This window comes from Pipistrellus hanaki (genome assembly GCF_964339955.1).
Source record: "Pipistrellus hanaki genome assembly, chromosome: 4".
Lineage (NCBI taxonomy): Eukaryota > Metazoa > Chordata > Mammalia > Chiroptera > Vespertilionidae > Pipistrellus > Pipistrellus hanaki.
The window spans coordinates 81,319,618-81,334,573 of NC_140506.1; the positions used below are offsets into that span (position 1 = coordinate 81,319,618).

At 39.5% G+C, this 14,956-nt stretch overlaps 1 protein-coding gene across 6 annotated transcripts in view; it reads right to left on the minus strand.

Moving 5' to 3' along the window:
• Nucleotides 1-14,956, minus strand: part of MRTFB (myocardin related transcription factor B) — a 177,725-nt gene that overhangs the window by 60,753 nt on the left and 102,016 nt on the right. Inside the window, exon 1 of one of the 6 annotated variants that reach the window (XM_084881109.1) lies at nt 11,408-11,749. The exons of the other annotated variants lie outside the window; for them this stretch is intronic. Within the exon in view, the coding sequence (XP_084737235.1) occupies nt 11,408-11,528 (121 nt within the window). The 5' untranslated portion in view covers nt 11,529-11,749. Of the gene's footprint in view, nt 1-11,407; nt 11,750-14,956 lie in introns of those variants that run through there. 6 annotated transcript variants of the gene reach the window in all.

The following is a 14,956-nucleotide window of genomic DNA, read 5'->3' on the forward strand; positions in this document are numbered from 1 at the left end:
GGGGGGCGGGGGGGGGGGGGGGGGGGAGAAGAGAGTAGCTCCCGCATTGAGTATCTGCCTCCTGGTGGTCATTGCATATCATAGCGACCAGTCAACCAGTTGTTTGGTCACTTAGGGTTTTATATATACAGACTAGAGGCTGAGTGCACAAAATTTGTGCATTGGGGGATGTCCCTCAGCTTGACCTGCACCCTCTTCAATCCGGGAGCCCTTGAGGGATGTCCAACTAACAGTTGGACATCCCTCTTGCAATCAGGACCTCTGGCTCCTAACCACTCTGCCTGCCTGCCTAATCCTCCTAACTGCCTTCCCCTACCGGCCTGGTCAACCCTATTAACTTTTTTTAAAAAATCTTATCCCCTTCATACACAATTGTATTTGACTTCCTTACTGGCTTCTCCCTCTCACACAATTTTTCTCTCTCCTTTATGTAACACTTTTTTCCTACTGACTCATCATTTATAAACTTTTCTTTCCTCCTTATTTCCTACTTCTGTTCCATCATCCTTCTTCCCATCTTTCTCCTACCTTCCCTGCCTCCACACATTCCTTCTTTCCTTTATCTTTACCCCTCGATTCCCTCCCCTTTTCCTTCCTTCCCACCTTGTTTTTTCTTCACTTCCTCCCTCGGACCTGCTTTGCTCCCTGCCCCATTTCTTCCTTCTTCCCATTCTCCTTTTAAGCTCTACTGGCTCCCCTTTAAAACTTTTCTTCCCTCCCTCTTTCTCTCTCATCCTACCTCTCCCATACATTCTTCTCTACTTACTTCCACTGTTTTAATATCTATCCACCTGCCTAATTATTCATTATCATTTATCTTTTTTCTTTTGATTCCTACTTTTAAAATCTGTCCTCAGTACACAACTATACTTGATTGTCATTACAGCTCCTAGAGTTCACTGATACAACCTCGTTCCTTCTTTAACGCTACTCTCTACTGACTCCTTTATAAAGTTCTTCCCTCCCTCCCTCCCTTCTTAAAGCTTCCTTTGGGAGGGGGAGTGTCAACCTGCAGCCCAGGGCTCAGCCCCGGCCAGGTGTTCACCAGCCCCCCTTCCCGGCCTCCTCACCACTGTCCTGCTCCCATTCCCAGCCTGGGATGCCTGGCCCAGTGAGGGTGGCTGAGATCCACGCCACCTGGGCGCTGCTGCCACGAAGCAGGAGCACCTCTCCCCAGGAGGGGAGAGGCACCACCCACCACTCCACCCCAGACCCATAGGTGCCTCGCCTCCCTGCCAATGGCCCATGCTAGGGGCCACTGCCCTTCTCCCGAGTCTGGGCGGGGCTCCCCCATTTCCCCTCACCAGGCACACCTGCTCCCCCCACCCGATTGCCACCCCCTCCTGTGTGCAGCCCCGAGTTTCCTTCCCCTTTCCATTCCTGCATCTTTCTCCTGTTCCCTTTCTGTATTTCTGTTTCTCCTCTTGGCCTGTCTGCATGCAGGCCTGCCTTTCTCTCCCTCTCCTTTCTTATCCCCTCCTATCGTATCCTATCCACCCAACCTCCCCCCCCCGCCCCCGCCTTGCAGCTGCCTGAGCAGAGGGTGGGGACGCAGCCTGCTGATCCGGTGGTGACCTGATGTGATACTGTAACGGATAATTTACATATTTATCTATTATTAGTATAGATTTTAACTAACAACAGTTGCAGCTCAGCAATTCCACTTCTAGGTAAACTAAAAATAATTGAAATCTGGCAAACACATACATGTACACACATGGGAATAGGCCAAAGGTGGGAAAAGATCAACAGATGCATGGGTAAACAAAATGTCATCTATCCATACAATGAAATGCTATTCAGGCATAAAAAGAAATGAAATACTGGTTCATGCTACAATATAGAAGAACCTGAAAAACATTATGCTCATGAAAGAAACCAGCCACAAAGGATCACATATTACAGGATTCCAGATATGGGAAATATCCAGAACTGGTAAACCCAGAGAGCTCAGATTGTTGGTTACCAGGGGCTGGGGAGAAAAGAGCGTGGGCGTAAATGTTTAATGGTTACAGGGTTTTCTTTTGGGGTGATGGAAATGTTTTGAAACTAGAGAGAGGTGTGGTTGCATAACACTGTGAATACATTAGATGTCTCTGAATTATTTTATTTTAAAATGGCTAATTTTATGTTATGTGAATTTTACTTTAATTTATAAAAGATAAATTGCTAGTAAGGACTTTAAGAAATTAATTACACAGTAACTAGACTTCCTTATTTCTCACCCATTCTCCCCTCTCACCACCACAATTCCATTAATCACAAGTGGTGTCTTTATCTTTTAACAATTTGATAACTACAATAACAACTACATTATATATTCCTGGTCATACTGAATTCTAGGTTTTGTTGTTTTTTTCTGGCCTCTATTTCCCCTTCTATCCCTCATCCTATATTGTAACACTTTCTACAAAGCTCACCACATAGAAGTTTTAATAAACATGTTTTACTCAGTTTTGCATGGTATACTTAGTATATAATTAAGTTACTATTTTCTAAGGAAAGAGAATACTATGCCAAATTTAAGAATAAATCACCAAGAGGATTGTCTATGGGCAAGTGATTATCATGGGGCAGAACTAATGCTGTTTTGCTTTGTTATATGAATTTGAGGCTTGGGGTATTTTTGAATTGATGTTGGCAGTAGAACAAAAGAAAAAATGCAATGACATTGTTCTGAAGAGTACAAGAAGGCTAAAAAGGGCAGGTGAAGGGAAAAGGAATAAAGGGCACCACAAAAAACCGGAAGATACTAATTTCTTTTCATCTCCACTTACAATTAATGTGAAATTCATGCTGCATTGAGAAAAACACTAAGTACTTTCATAGATGATAAAAAGTAGCAGCCAAAGATTACAGATTTATTGTATTTTCAGGGGTCTAATTTGCCAATTAAAAAATAAAAAAAAAAGGTTCTTTAAGTAATTTTAGAAAATGGAAAGCAAGAGGCCAAAAATAAAATGGTGGTTTGTCCTGAGGGGGAAAAGGCAGGTGGTACAAACTGCAGAATTCTAAACCACTGACCGAACCTTGCTGGTAAGGAGGTCACAGTCTAGAATGTAGCTTTTACCATCTATAAGGAATTAAAGAACAAAAATGAAGTAAAAAGTAAAATGTTGACAGTCTAGGCTAACACACTGTAGGTTTCCTGCATTAATCTGCAGCATGAGGTCGGGAAGACAATGTTTTCAACACTGTGCCTTGGAAATTTACAGGCACTTTGATAACTGCAGTTGGCTGCTGCTTCTGTTACCATGGAAACAGACTGCTAAAAATGGGGCATGTTTCTTTAAACTGATCATACCTTCACACAAATTCCCTTCTCCTTTTTGTCAAATGATGGAATGAATTTAAGTATACTTCTCGTGGTATGACAATGTGATGTCAAGCCAGGGGCCTGGTACAGAATGGCAGAAATAACATTAGCCTGTGGCAACATATAAAAAGGGATTATATATGTACATGTATGCACTTTAAAAAAATCTCATTTGGTTAAAAAGTAGTGAAAATAAAGTACACAATGGGATAAATTGAAGTATAACAACACAAACACTTCAAAAACAAAATCATCCATTTAATTGCCTGATCACCAGCAATGTACAAAGATTAAAAAATACTTGAATTTATCAGACATTATTTAATCTGTAGTAACATGCTGGTTCTGTACCTGAACTTCTAGATTTCTTACCCTTAATGGTTCTAAAAGGATATAATGTTTATTTTTCTTATTTTGGGGCAATCAGAAATTCTACATTCTTCCACTATATTAGAATTTCACTGTGCGGCAGTAGGTAGAAGTAAGTTATAAGTTAATTCCTCTGAAATTATTACCATAAGTTTTGGCTGTGAGTTCCCTGAATTCCTTCCTAATTCCTCTGGAATGGGAAAATGTATGCTGTATAAAAGATTCTGAAATGTCTTGATGTAAATTCCTAATGGAGGCTCCTTGAACAAAAGGACAATTAACAATGAAATGGAAATAATAGAATGTTCTTTACCTCCAATTTTTCCCATTATACAAAGTACATGCTATTCTCTTGAGGTCACTTCATCCTGGCCCAGTATCCTGGTCCTTCTTCTCCTTTTGTGGATTCAGGAGTGGGACTCACACACATGCATGCACACATGCATGTCTACATATAGCCATTCATATATATATATACCTACATGAACACACACATCACACACACACACCACACACACATCACACACACACACACACACCCCACCAAAACATAAAGAGAACACAAAACTGTCATAACTTGTGAGCTATCCTAATATCATAGCAACCATGCATGATGACGCAGGTAGAAGGGTGAGTTGCAGTTCAGGCTAATGGGGTGGGGTTGGGGTTGGGATGGGCAGGGAGAGGCATTCTGGGAGAGAATAACAGAGGGAGAGAGGAGTACCACATGCTGCTGAGACAGAGGCAGGCCTCAGTAAAGGGGTGAATGTGGGAGGAATCAGCTGCAGGTCTATCTTTAATTGAGAAAAGATTTCTATAAATACTCTCTCCTTTTATTTAATACTAGAGGCCTGGTAATGAAATTTGTGCATGGGGTTTGGTGAGGGGCCCTCAGCCCGTCCTGCACCCTCTCCAATCCGGAACTTTTCAGGGAATGACTGACTGCCGGTTTATTTGGCCTAAACTGGCAGTCAGACATCCCTCTGGGACAGCTGGCTCCTAACTCCTCACCTGCCTGTCTGCTGGCCTGATCGCCCCTAACTGCCTCTGCCTGCTAACCTGCCCGATCGCCCCTAAAAGCCTCTGCCTGGTCCCCACCACCATGGCTTTGTCTGGAAGGAGGACCAAACGACCAGAAGATATCTGGTTGACCCAGTCTAATTACCATAATAATACCTTTTTATTAGTATAGATCCACATGAGAGGATGAATACTGACAAAACTTACCATGATAATAATTTCATGATATATTTAAGTCAAATCATTATTCTGCATGCCTTAAACTTTTTATATGCTGTCAATTATATTTCTAAAACTAAAAAAAAAAGAAAAAAAAGAAAAAAAAAAAGACTATTTGAGGAAGGATGGTACCTGTGGTTGGACAGTGTTGTGGATAAATATTTTTTTTGAGGTAGAACTGACAGATTAAGTAACAGAATTTGGTGAGGAGGAGGAGGTCACTCTCATTTAGGTTCTTGGTATGAGCCAATGGGTAGCAGAGGTGCCATTAGTTGAGATAGGGAACCCTGTAGGAATATGTTTCATGGAAGTAGTAAGGGGCTTTCCCACTGGTGACATCAGGGGTAGAGATGACTACAGTTCTGAAACACAGGAGACAGGCTGGCCCTCACAGTTGGTAATCATCACTCATTTGGACCAAATCATTTGGACATGGTTCTCTTCTGTATCTCCTTTAAGTGTGTGCATATTTTAACTCCTATATTATCATTTAGTTTCTTGTTTTTTAGACTATGAGCTCCCTGAATGTTGTGGCTAAAAGAGGTTTATAACTTCTGGCATGATGTTGTGTAGAAGCACAAATTTCTGCCAAACAAAATTATTTCTAATAAAAAACTAAGTTATATAATTTCATCTCAAAAGTAGCACATGCTGTTTTTTTTAAAAAAATGTTGAATCACATTCTGGGGAGAGGAAATCTATATATATAAAAGCCCAACTACTGAACGGTGCAATGACCAGAACAACCTGTCGACCAGTTGCTGTGATGTGCACTGACCACCAGGGGGCAGACACTCAATGCAGGAGCTGCCCCCTGGTGGTCAGTGCGCTCCCACAATGGGAGTGCCACTCAGCTGACCAGGAGGGCAGGTCCATGGCCACTCAGCTGACTGAGATGAGCAGCACTCCCACAGCAGGCCAATCCCTGCAGGCCACACCCTCTACCAGTGTACGAATCTGCACACTGGGCCTTTAGTTTATTATAAAGACCATACCTTACTTTTCAAATTTACTTAAAAAAAACATATTAAGTTAGTGAAACCTCACTTGTACAACACTTTCAATTATGTAGAAAACTGGCAGAAAATAAAGAAGAAATTCCCAGAGAAATCAAAATAGATGTGTTTTTTAAAAAATATATATTTTATTGATTTTTCACAGAGAGGAAGAGAGAGGGATAGAGAGTTAGAAACATCGATGAGAGAGAATCATCGACCTACAACCAAGGTACATGCCATTGACCGGAATCGAACCTGGGACTTTTCAGTCCGCAGGCCGACGCTCTATCCACTGAGCCAAACCGGTGCAGGCTCAAAATAGATGTTTTAAAATTCATGTGTAATGTGCCTTATTTCAACTGCCTATTTCAGGGGTCTTCAAACTACGGCCCGCGGGCCACATGCGGCCCGCAGAGGAGTCTGATCCGGCCCGCCAGGTTTTTTGGGCAGTGAGCGCAGCCGAGGTGTTACAGTAGGAATTAGTAGTTCATATAGTCCGGCCCTCCAGCTCTCTGAGGGACTGTGATCTGGCCCCCACTTTAAAAAGTTTGAGGACCCCTGGCCTATTTGATTGTTTCTCTGCTGTGGCTCAATACATAGCAGCTGAATCAACAACAGAATCAGGATTCCACTATTACATCTTGCTAATTTGTTGCTTAATTTAAAGAAGATTAGAAGCAGCAAATCAGAAAAGGGAGAGCAGCTAGAAGTAGCAGATGACAAAAATCAAACATTAAATAATAGTTCTAGTAGTCTAGTAATGATTTAGGTGTCACTGTATGCATGGGCAAATATTTTGTACACAACAATGCTTTAAGACACCAATACATTATATTTTGGGCCAGCTATGAACTTATAATTGAGTTATAAATTATATCTGAAGATAATAGTTCAAATTATATTCTGCTTAAGAGGAAGAGCTGTATATAATCCTCTTTAAATAATTGCTGCATAATAATAATGTGTCGATGAGATGCAGGACACTGGGGGTTGAGATATTAAATGATTCAAACAATTATTCTATCTCCAAGAGATACTATGGTCTAATAATGAAGATAGCACAGATATATATCATAGTGGCAAAAGGTGAAATGCCTTAAAGAGATGCAGATCAAGTTAACAGGAGAGAAGAAACTATTTTTTAATTGACAGGATCAAGTAAGTTTCTTTAGGAAATGGCATGAGGATTAGGTTTTAAGACACTTTGTACCTGCAAACTAGGGTGAGGGGAATGTTGTGAGCAAAGGCATGGAGGAGGGAGCAGTCTAATAGTATTTTCTGTATTGATGGAAATGTTTTATAGTCTACACTGTTCAATAGTAGCCACTAACCACATATGGCAACTGAGTGGTTGAAATGTGGCTCATGTAATTAAGGAGTTAAATTTTTGAAAATTATATTTCATTTTAATTATTTTAAATTTAAATAACCACATGTGGCTAAAGGACAGCATAGGTAGAGTATGTCTGAGATAATTTTCATCACTTAAAAAAGTTTTGGTGCCTCAATAAAGGTACCTATTTAATCTATTTCCTCAGGTTGGATTACTCATAATATGTCAGACAAAGGTGCATTTTTCCACAAATAGATCTACTGTAGCCATGTCCCAGTATACCACATTAATGTACTACACTGTCTACTACACAATGTACCACAAACGTTTACAGATATTATCTCAACTGTTATTAACTAGCCTGTGCCAGATTAGGAATGAAGTCCTCCAAATCTGTAACTCCTTCCCCACGACTGAGCCACACAATGAAAGAGGCCCAGTTACCCAAGTCACTTCTTGGAGGACAGTTGACTACGCTCTCCAATCCACTTAGGTTTATGTTTTGAGCAAGAAATCACTTTGTTTAAAAAACAATGAATGCAAGTTACTTCAGTCCAGGTAATTAATACACAACCCAGTTTTCTTTCTGTGGTATTTCATTTTTACCATTAGAGAGCTCTGTATATTGAATGTTAATTCTTCTATTTGCTATCATTTTGTCTTGATAAATATGGGATATAATTAGGTGGTAGCATTGGTATTATAATTCAATATATTATTAATGAGTTATACTAAACCACTTATGTGAATTAAATCATCTCAATTTATTTGATTTCCCTCAAAAGTCATAATTACTGATTCTCAAGTTGTCAAGTCAATGATTTATAATATCCTCCTTTAGCCACAGAATCAAAAATTAAATTTAAATCTCATTCATGGTGAGCATTATTTGAAAATGTCCTAACCCTTCAGTGGATAAGGCAAAAATTAAGAATCCCTAATGCTGCCCTGGCAAAAGTTTAGAGATTCTAAATTTTCCTAGGGAAAATTTCCTATTTTGAATTTGATTAGAATTCATGACATTTATTGCTATGGTGGTCTAAAGCAAAAAACAATTAAATTCTCCAAATACACACATGGGTTGACATAGTTATAAAAAAATTTATACAAGCATTAGCAAAAGTGTGAGGTGAAATGCTTTATTATCCAAACAATTCTCTGGCATGTGATGACAACTACTCATTGGCAGTACATACAAACATTTTCAATAGGCATTACTAAATTTTCTGTTAAGGTGTCACACAAACTCTTGAAACATATGATTGCTGCTGACAAGTCTGTTTCTCCCATCCCCCTCAATAATTATTTCAGCTAATTAGTACTCTCAGCAATAATAAGAATTCCAAAATATCCAATATAAACAAGAACTAGACCAACAACTTGAGAAGCAGAGTAGACCTCTAATCCCCTACAGTAGACACATATCAGAAACACCAGTGAGACCAAGCTGTGTCTCTGATCAGAACTAAATGGACCCAAATTTATCTTTTCTTCATTACCTAGAAATTTATGATCCAGACATTAAGAATAACTCCAAAGGTTATTCTTTCATAAAAATAAAACCAAAAACCAACTTTCCCAAAAATGAATGGAAAATAAAAGTCTTGATATAAAATATAATAAATATTTTGTGCGTTCCCTTAACAGATGAGGCATAAACCATTAGACATTACTGACAGTAACTTATATATTTGTCTCTTTTGACAAAACAGTCTAGGATCTAAATAAACTAGGGCATTTTAGTATTCAAACAACTGTAGCCAACTTGTATGAATTAATACAGCTGACTCCATGCTTAAAAACAGATAAAGCTGTGCAGTGGCTTGTTCCTTGTTTTATCCTACGAGTTTGAGAAGCTGACCTTTGGTGTTCACCTGTAAGCAGTAACTGTGACACACTAAATTTCACCAGTTCAATCTTGCATGGGAACCAAAGTATTTTCATACTACTCCAGTAGCAAATCACCGTCAGCATCTCTACATGCTTTTTTGTCCTCAGCTCTACCTGTACCAGAAAATGTGGTACATTGAGTAGAAACACAATATGCTGAAATATAAAGCAAAACCCAGTTCAGTGCAACGGTGGAGACACAGGTGAATTTTATCATCCAATCTTTCTGTGGAATGTTTTAAAACATGTTAAGTTCTCTCCCCTTACCTTTTTATATCCATGAAGTTACATGACAGTAAAATACAGAATACTTCTATATTTGTCAATGTACATAGGATCTCAATTTAATTTTAAATAGAAGGGGAAAATAACAAAAGTTAAAAAAACAACAACAAGAAGAGGGATGATAAGCTGGCATTAAAACAGGCATCTCATAAAAACATTATGAAGTAAATATTGTTTCTCTTCATTGCACAAAGTTTGTCCAGGATCACAGAGCTAGAAAATGGTATGCCTGGGATTTGACCCCAAGTATATATATCTCACTTGAGAGTCCATGATCTTGCTCTTTTGACATCATACTATCACACATGTATAAACAGAAAGCATGGTCACGACTGTTAGGGAAACAATCCATACATTATGTAATTATCTCAACTCTACTTTGCTGTTCCTGTTGATAATTCCCCTATAATTTTAATCCTTGGTTTCTATGCTTCTTTATCATATTCTGCTGTTGTGACATCTTTTTATTTTTCCTATTCCTTTCTCAGGTTTTCAAGTAGCACAAAAATTGTTTTAAATTTAAGCATTAATAGCTTAACACTTGAACTTGACTTAAATGAAATATATATCATTTCTCACCTTTTTTTTTAAGTGAATGATTAAAAAATATTACGTTTTCCTTAGTGAGTCACCAGAATGTCTCCTAAAAACTCCAGCGGTATTGCTTCTATAATGACTTACAGTAAGGCCTGCTGTGCACAAGCAGAGGAACCCATTGTTTGGTTCTTGGCAACAGCTATTTATACCTCATTGTGTGTCATCTGCTTCGATCTAGATGTTTTTCTACCTATACCCGAAAGTAGTTCAACTCTAGCAAGTCCAACTATTGTTTCTCATTATTATCTTTTAAATCTACAATAAACTATCATGCTCATGTTCTAAATGAGCAAAAATGGAGGAATACAGGGGAGAGGTCGATGGGGGAGAGGGGTAGAGACATATCTAATACTTTAAACAATAAAGAATTTAAATTTTAAAAAATGGAGGACTATCCTTTTGGAAGAAGCTCAAACTGCTACTTAGGCAGATAACGCTACATTTACTCTCTGGGTCTGTATAAGATGAGTAAGAGCGAGTGGAAAGGTGAGGGGGTGGCTCATGGCAGGAGCTGAAAGCAGATAAAATGAAAAAGATGGGGTTTTTCCTTCCAAAGAACATTAGAAAATGAAATTTCAGATTAAATAAGTATTGAGATAGATGATCTGCACATCTTAAATTTAGGAAAAACTTATTCTCTAGAGATGCTAATTTTTTATACCATGGCCCTTGAGCTCCAGCTGCTACGGTAAAGCATGCCATGCAGTGGTCTTGCCATAACAGGCCAGGACCCAGGTCAGCAATGCCCATAAACTAATCAGTAGGTACCTGTACAATAACTGATGGTATTCTTAAGCTTCTTCTTTGCTTTGTTACAAAACCACAAAACTGCAATGTGTGTTTAAAAACAAACATTGCAGAATGCATTATAACCAGTTAAACCAATGATTTAGAGATACAATTAAGAAAGAGCTAGCTACCTTCCTCGTTTGAAACACTAAAAACCATAAACATGCTAATTAGAAAAAAATTTAAGTTTCCTGCAATTATGTATTTGTAAACATAAAAGAAGCAGTGCTCTGAATAATATTAAAAAGGAAATGGCCTCTCCTAAGGAGCGAGGGGGGGGGGTGTCAAAAAAATTTGGAGAATATAAGAAAACATACAAAATGAACCTGGAAGGATTTCAGTAAAACGAGGACTGACTTCATAAGTCCCCTTACTATATTATTGCAAAATCCCTGGAGTTCCATCAGTTAATGAATCTTTAGAGAGGGCTACCAGTAACAGCATTAAGCTTTCATTTCAAAGTACTTGGACGGTGTAAGGTACAGCAGGGAACAGAGAGAGACAGGGCATGGTGATCAGACAGACATGCTCAGGCTGGCTGAGGGGGAACAGGAATTTGGCAGTTTTGGCTCAGTCCACAGAAACACTGACCTTCCTTTAGACTTTTCTGGTTGCTCCCCTCAAGGCATTCCTTTTCTTTTAATGGCTCGAAATCGCCAGCAGTTAAAATCTCTGGGAACCCCTGTTGCTGCTTCTTGGAGCTATCGATCATGGTGAGAGCTTCTGGAGACAGGCAGCATCAAGCAGGAGAAGAGCTCAATTTGCCGATAAGCAGAGACCGGAGCTCAAAATACCCTGGTCCCTGGGTGCCAGGCGCCTCCTCACAATATCCCAATCACCAGTGGGCAATTATGTCTTTACCCAGCTGAAGGCAGCCATTGATCAGCCTTGGGTTCCCAGCCTGACCCGCACAGACACTCATGTTGCTGGAAGCCGTAAACTCTCCCACATCGGGAGGCAGAGTTGCGGAGGCACGGTGATGCTGAAATCCCACCCCTTTTCCCAGCCAGCCCCTTTCCTTTGCCATTCCAGCTTCCCCTGCTCTGGGCACTTCAATCTGCAGTTTGATGGTCCGAATCATCTGACAAACACTGAGTCAAGCAGTTAAAAATAAATCCTCTAGTTGTTAAAAGACTTTGCTGATACCTAAGACGACAAATTGCTGCCTGTGGTCTCTCTCTGGTTCTCTATAAACACAGACGCAGCCTGTGGAAATACTTTCTATCAGCCAGACAAGCACATTCATTACTCATTAAGTTCTGCAGCTAAACAAACAGCAGCTCAGGGCATCTGAAGGAAGCGGGTCTTATCGCCGCAGAGGCACAGCGCTGAATAAACATGCTACTAGCCCATTTGAATGAAAACACAGGCACTGCACCACCAAAGTTCTTTTGTGCGGTGCTTTCTGCTGCGTCCAGCTCTCCCTGGCAAAGCAGTGCTCTGTAATAGGGACAAGTACTGTCACTGCAGCTTTCTGCCTCGCCAGTTCAGACCCGAGCAGCACTTTTCCTCTGTGCCGCTAGTCGGCTGCGAGTGTTACATCGCCATGATTGTTCTAAGGAAAAATCTCTTCCCCTGTATTAAAAGCAGAGGCACCGAGAGCTTCGATTTCTTAACAGATTCAACCAGAGATCAGCCCAAGTAAATTTCATATGAGCAATCAACGACGGGCACTTCTGCAGAACAGACTGCTGTCCACTAGACACAAGGGATGCTGCTTGGAGGAAATCTAGGGATGGCAATTCCAGGCAGAGGTGGAGTTAAGGCTGTTTTTATACACCTCAAAATATATTTATAACTATAGCCAGAATAATAATATTTTTTAATGACTCTAAGTATACTACTTTACAAAGAGCTCCCATAAAGTCCATTAGAGGTTGTAAGGGTAGCAGACCAAATCCTCTTCCAGGACAAACCTGTTCACCTTTTTATAACCAACACAAAGTAGAGTGCCTGGAATATTAGTTCTCAATAAGTACTTGTTGCATGACTGAGTGAATGAATTAAAGCAGAAGAAAGGGCACCAGGAAAACTACCTTTGGTAGTACTCAAGAATTCTAAATCAATGACCAAAAGTCACTAATTTTAGATGGACAACTAAATGTTCTCTAAAGGAGGCACATTTTCTCTTTGAAAGAAAACACTCTAACATGATCCTTCTGAGGGATAAAGAAAGGCTTACATTTTTAGAGCCAGAAAAGTCAATATTCTCCTCGCCATTTAAACACAGACGGGAACTAAATGAAGTCTATCCTTTGTTCCGGGTTCCAAGGCTGGTGTGCCCGACACCCATGCTGTTCTAGAAAGATAGTTATCTATCCTGCTCCAGCATCTCTTGAGAATGGGATTACACAGCACATGACATGTTTCTTGTCAAGTGAAATTCCTTCTGAAGCAATTTAAGCTCAGTGCTGGTAGTCTAAACCTCTGCAGGAACAAACAGCCACAGCGAGCTTATCACAATTCTGAAAAATGCCCTCAGATGCTCTGCTTCTAAGACCTTTATTTTTCTAAATTAACTGCTCCTGCATCTTTAAAGCAGAAAAAAAAAAAAAAAGCCATACTTTTTTGAAGGCATTCTTTAGGGTGGTCTTTTTATTTAGAAGTTTTGCAAAGTTTGTCTCATTTGACCCCCGTCAATCTCTGTGATTATTTGTACATTATAGATATTTTACAGACAAAGAACAAAGTTATAAAGCTGGTACATGGCGGGTCTGAAATTTAACCAAAGTCTGGGTTTTCCAAAGCCCAAGTTTTTTTTTTTTGTTTTTTTTTGTTTTTTTTTCCTGTTGCACTGCAATGCTTGCTGTGTTTTAGAATACGCTTTAATTCCAGATTTTAGTTTGATCTTGGGACAGGTTTAACAGCAGAGAACATAACTTTGATGGCTTCCTAGTAATTCTCCACCTGTGAGGGAGAAGGAAGCCAATATAAAAGAAGGTGTTTATGAAAGTGTTTTAACTTTTCCTGAAATAATAAAGCAACTGCCAGCAGTATTTACAATAGTACTTACAATGTGCCATAGTCTACATAGTGCTCTGAATGTATTATCTCACTTATTCTGTTTACCTGTGAATTCAACATTATTATCCTGATTTACAGATGAGAAAACTGAGGCCTAGAAAAATTTAGATTGTATCTTATAAGTAGTGGTGGAGTTCCAAACAGAAAGCTTGGCTTCAGGGCCTACATTCTTTTTTTTTTTTTTTTTTTTTTTTTAATATATTTTATTGATTTTTCACAGAGTGGAAGAGAGAGGGATAGAGAGTTAGAAACATCGATGAGAGAGAATCATCGATCAGCTGCCTCTTGCACACCCCCAACTGGGGATGTGCCCGCAACCAAGGTACGTGCCCTTGCCCGGAATCGAACCCGGGACCTTTCAGTCCCCAGGCCGACGCTCTATCCACTGAGCCAAACCGGTCCCGGCAGGGCCTACATTCTTAATTACCTTGCAAAAAGAACCAGGAACAATAATCCCCAACATTCTCTTTTTCAGGATGTTGCTTTTTAGATCCTGCCCAGCTGATTTTAGGCCCCAGGTTTAGAAACCTGAGTACATACACAGCTTTAACAGTCGTTTTCCAATTCTTTACTGGCTTTGTATTTTGCATGTGAATAGTGTGTATGTTGAATGTGTAAAAAAAGAAAGGAAGAAAAAAAACAAAACCCAAAACTCCTCTTTTAAGAATTCTTTTCAAGTTTATTATTTTTGTATCTGATAAATGTAAAAAATCTCAATAAGAAAACACACTGTCCTGCTGTAGGTTTATATAAAAAGTCTTCTCTTTATAGGTTTGAAAATAATTTCTTTAGTGGTGAATATGCCTGATAGAACATTTATTTTGCTATTTTAAAAAATATATATTTTATTGATTTTTTCACAGAAAGGAAGAGAGAGGGATAGAGAGTTAGAAACATCGATGAGAGAGAAACATCGATCAGCTGCCTCCTGCACACCCCCCACTGGGGATGTGTCTGCAACCAAAGTACATGCCCTTGACCGGAATCGAACCTGGGATCTTTCAGTCTGCAGGCCGACGCTCTGTCCACTGAGCCAAACCGGTTTCAGCTACTTTTGCTATTTTTAAACATTTGAAATAATTTCAGGTTCAGAGCATTTTTTTTTACTAAGCCATC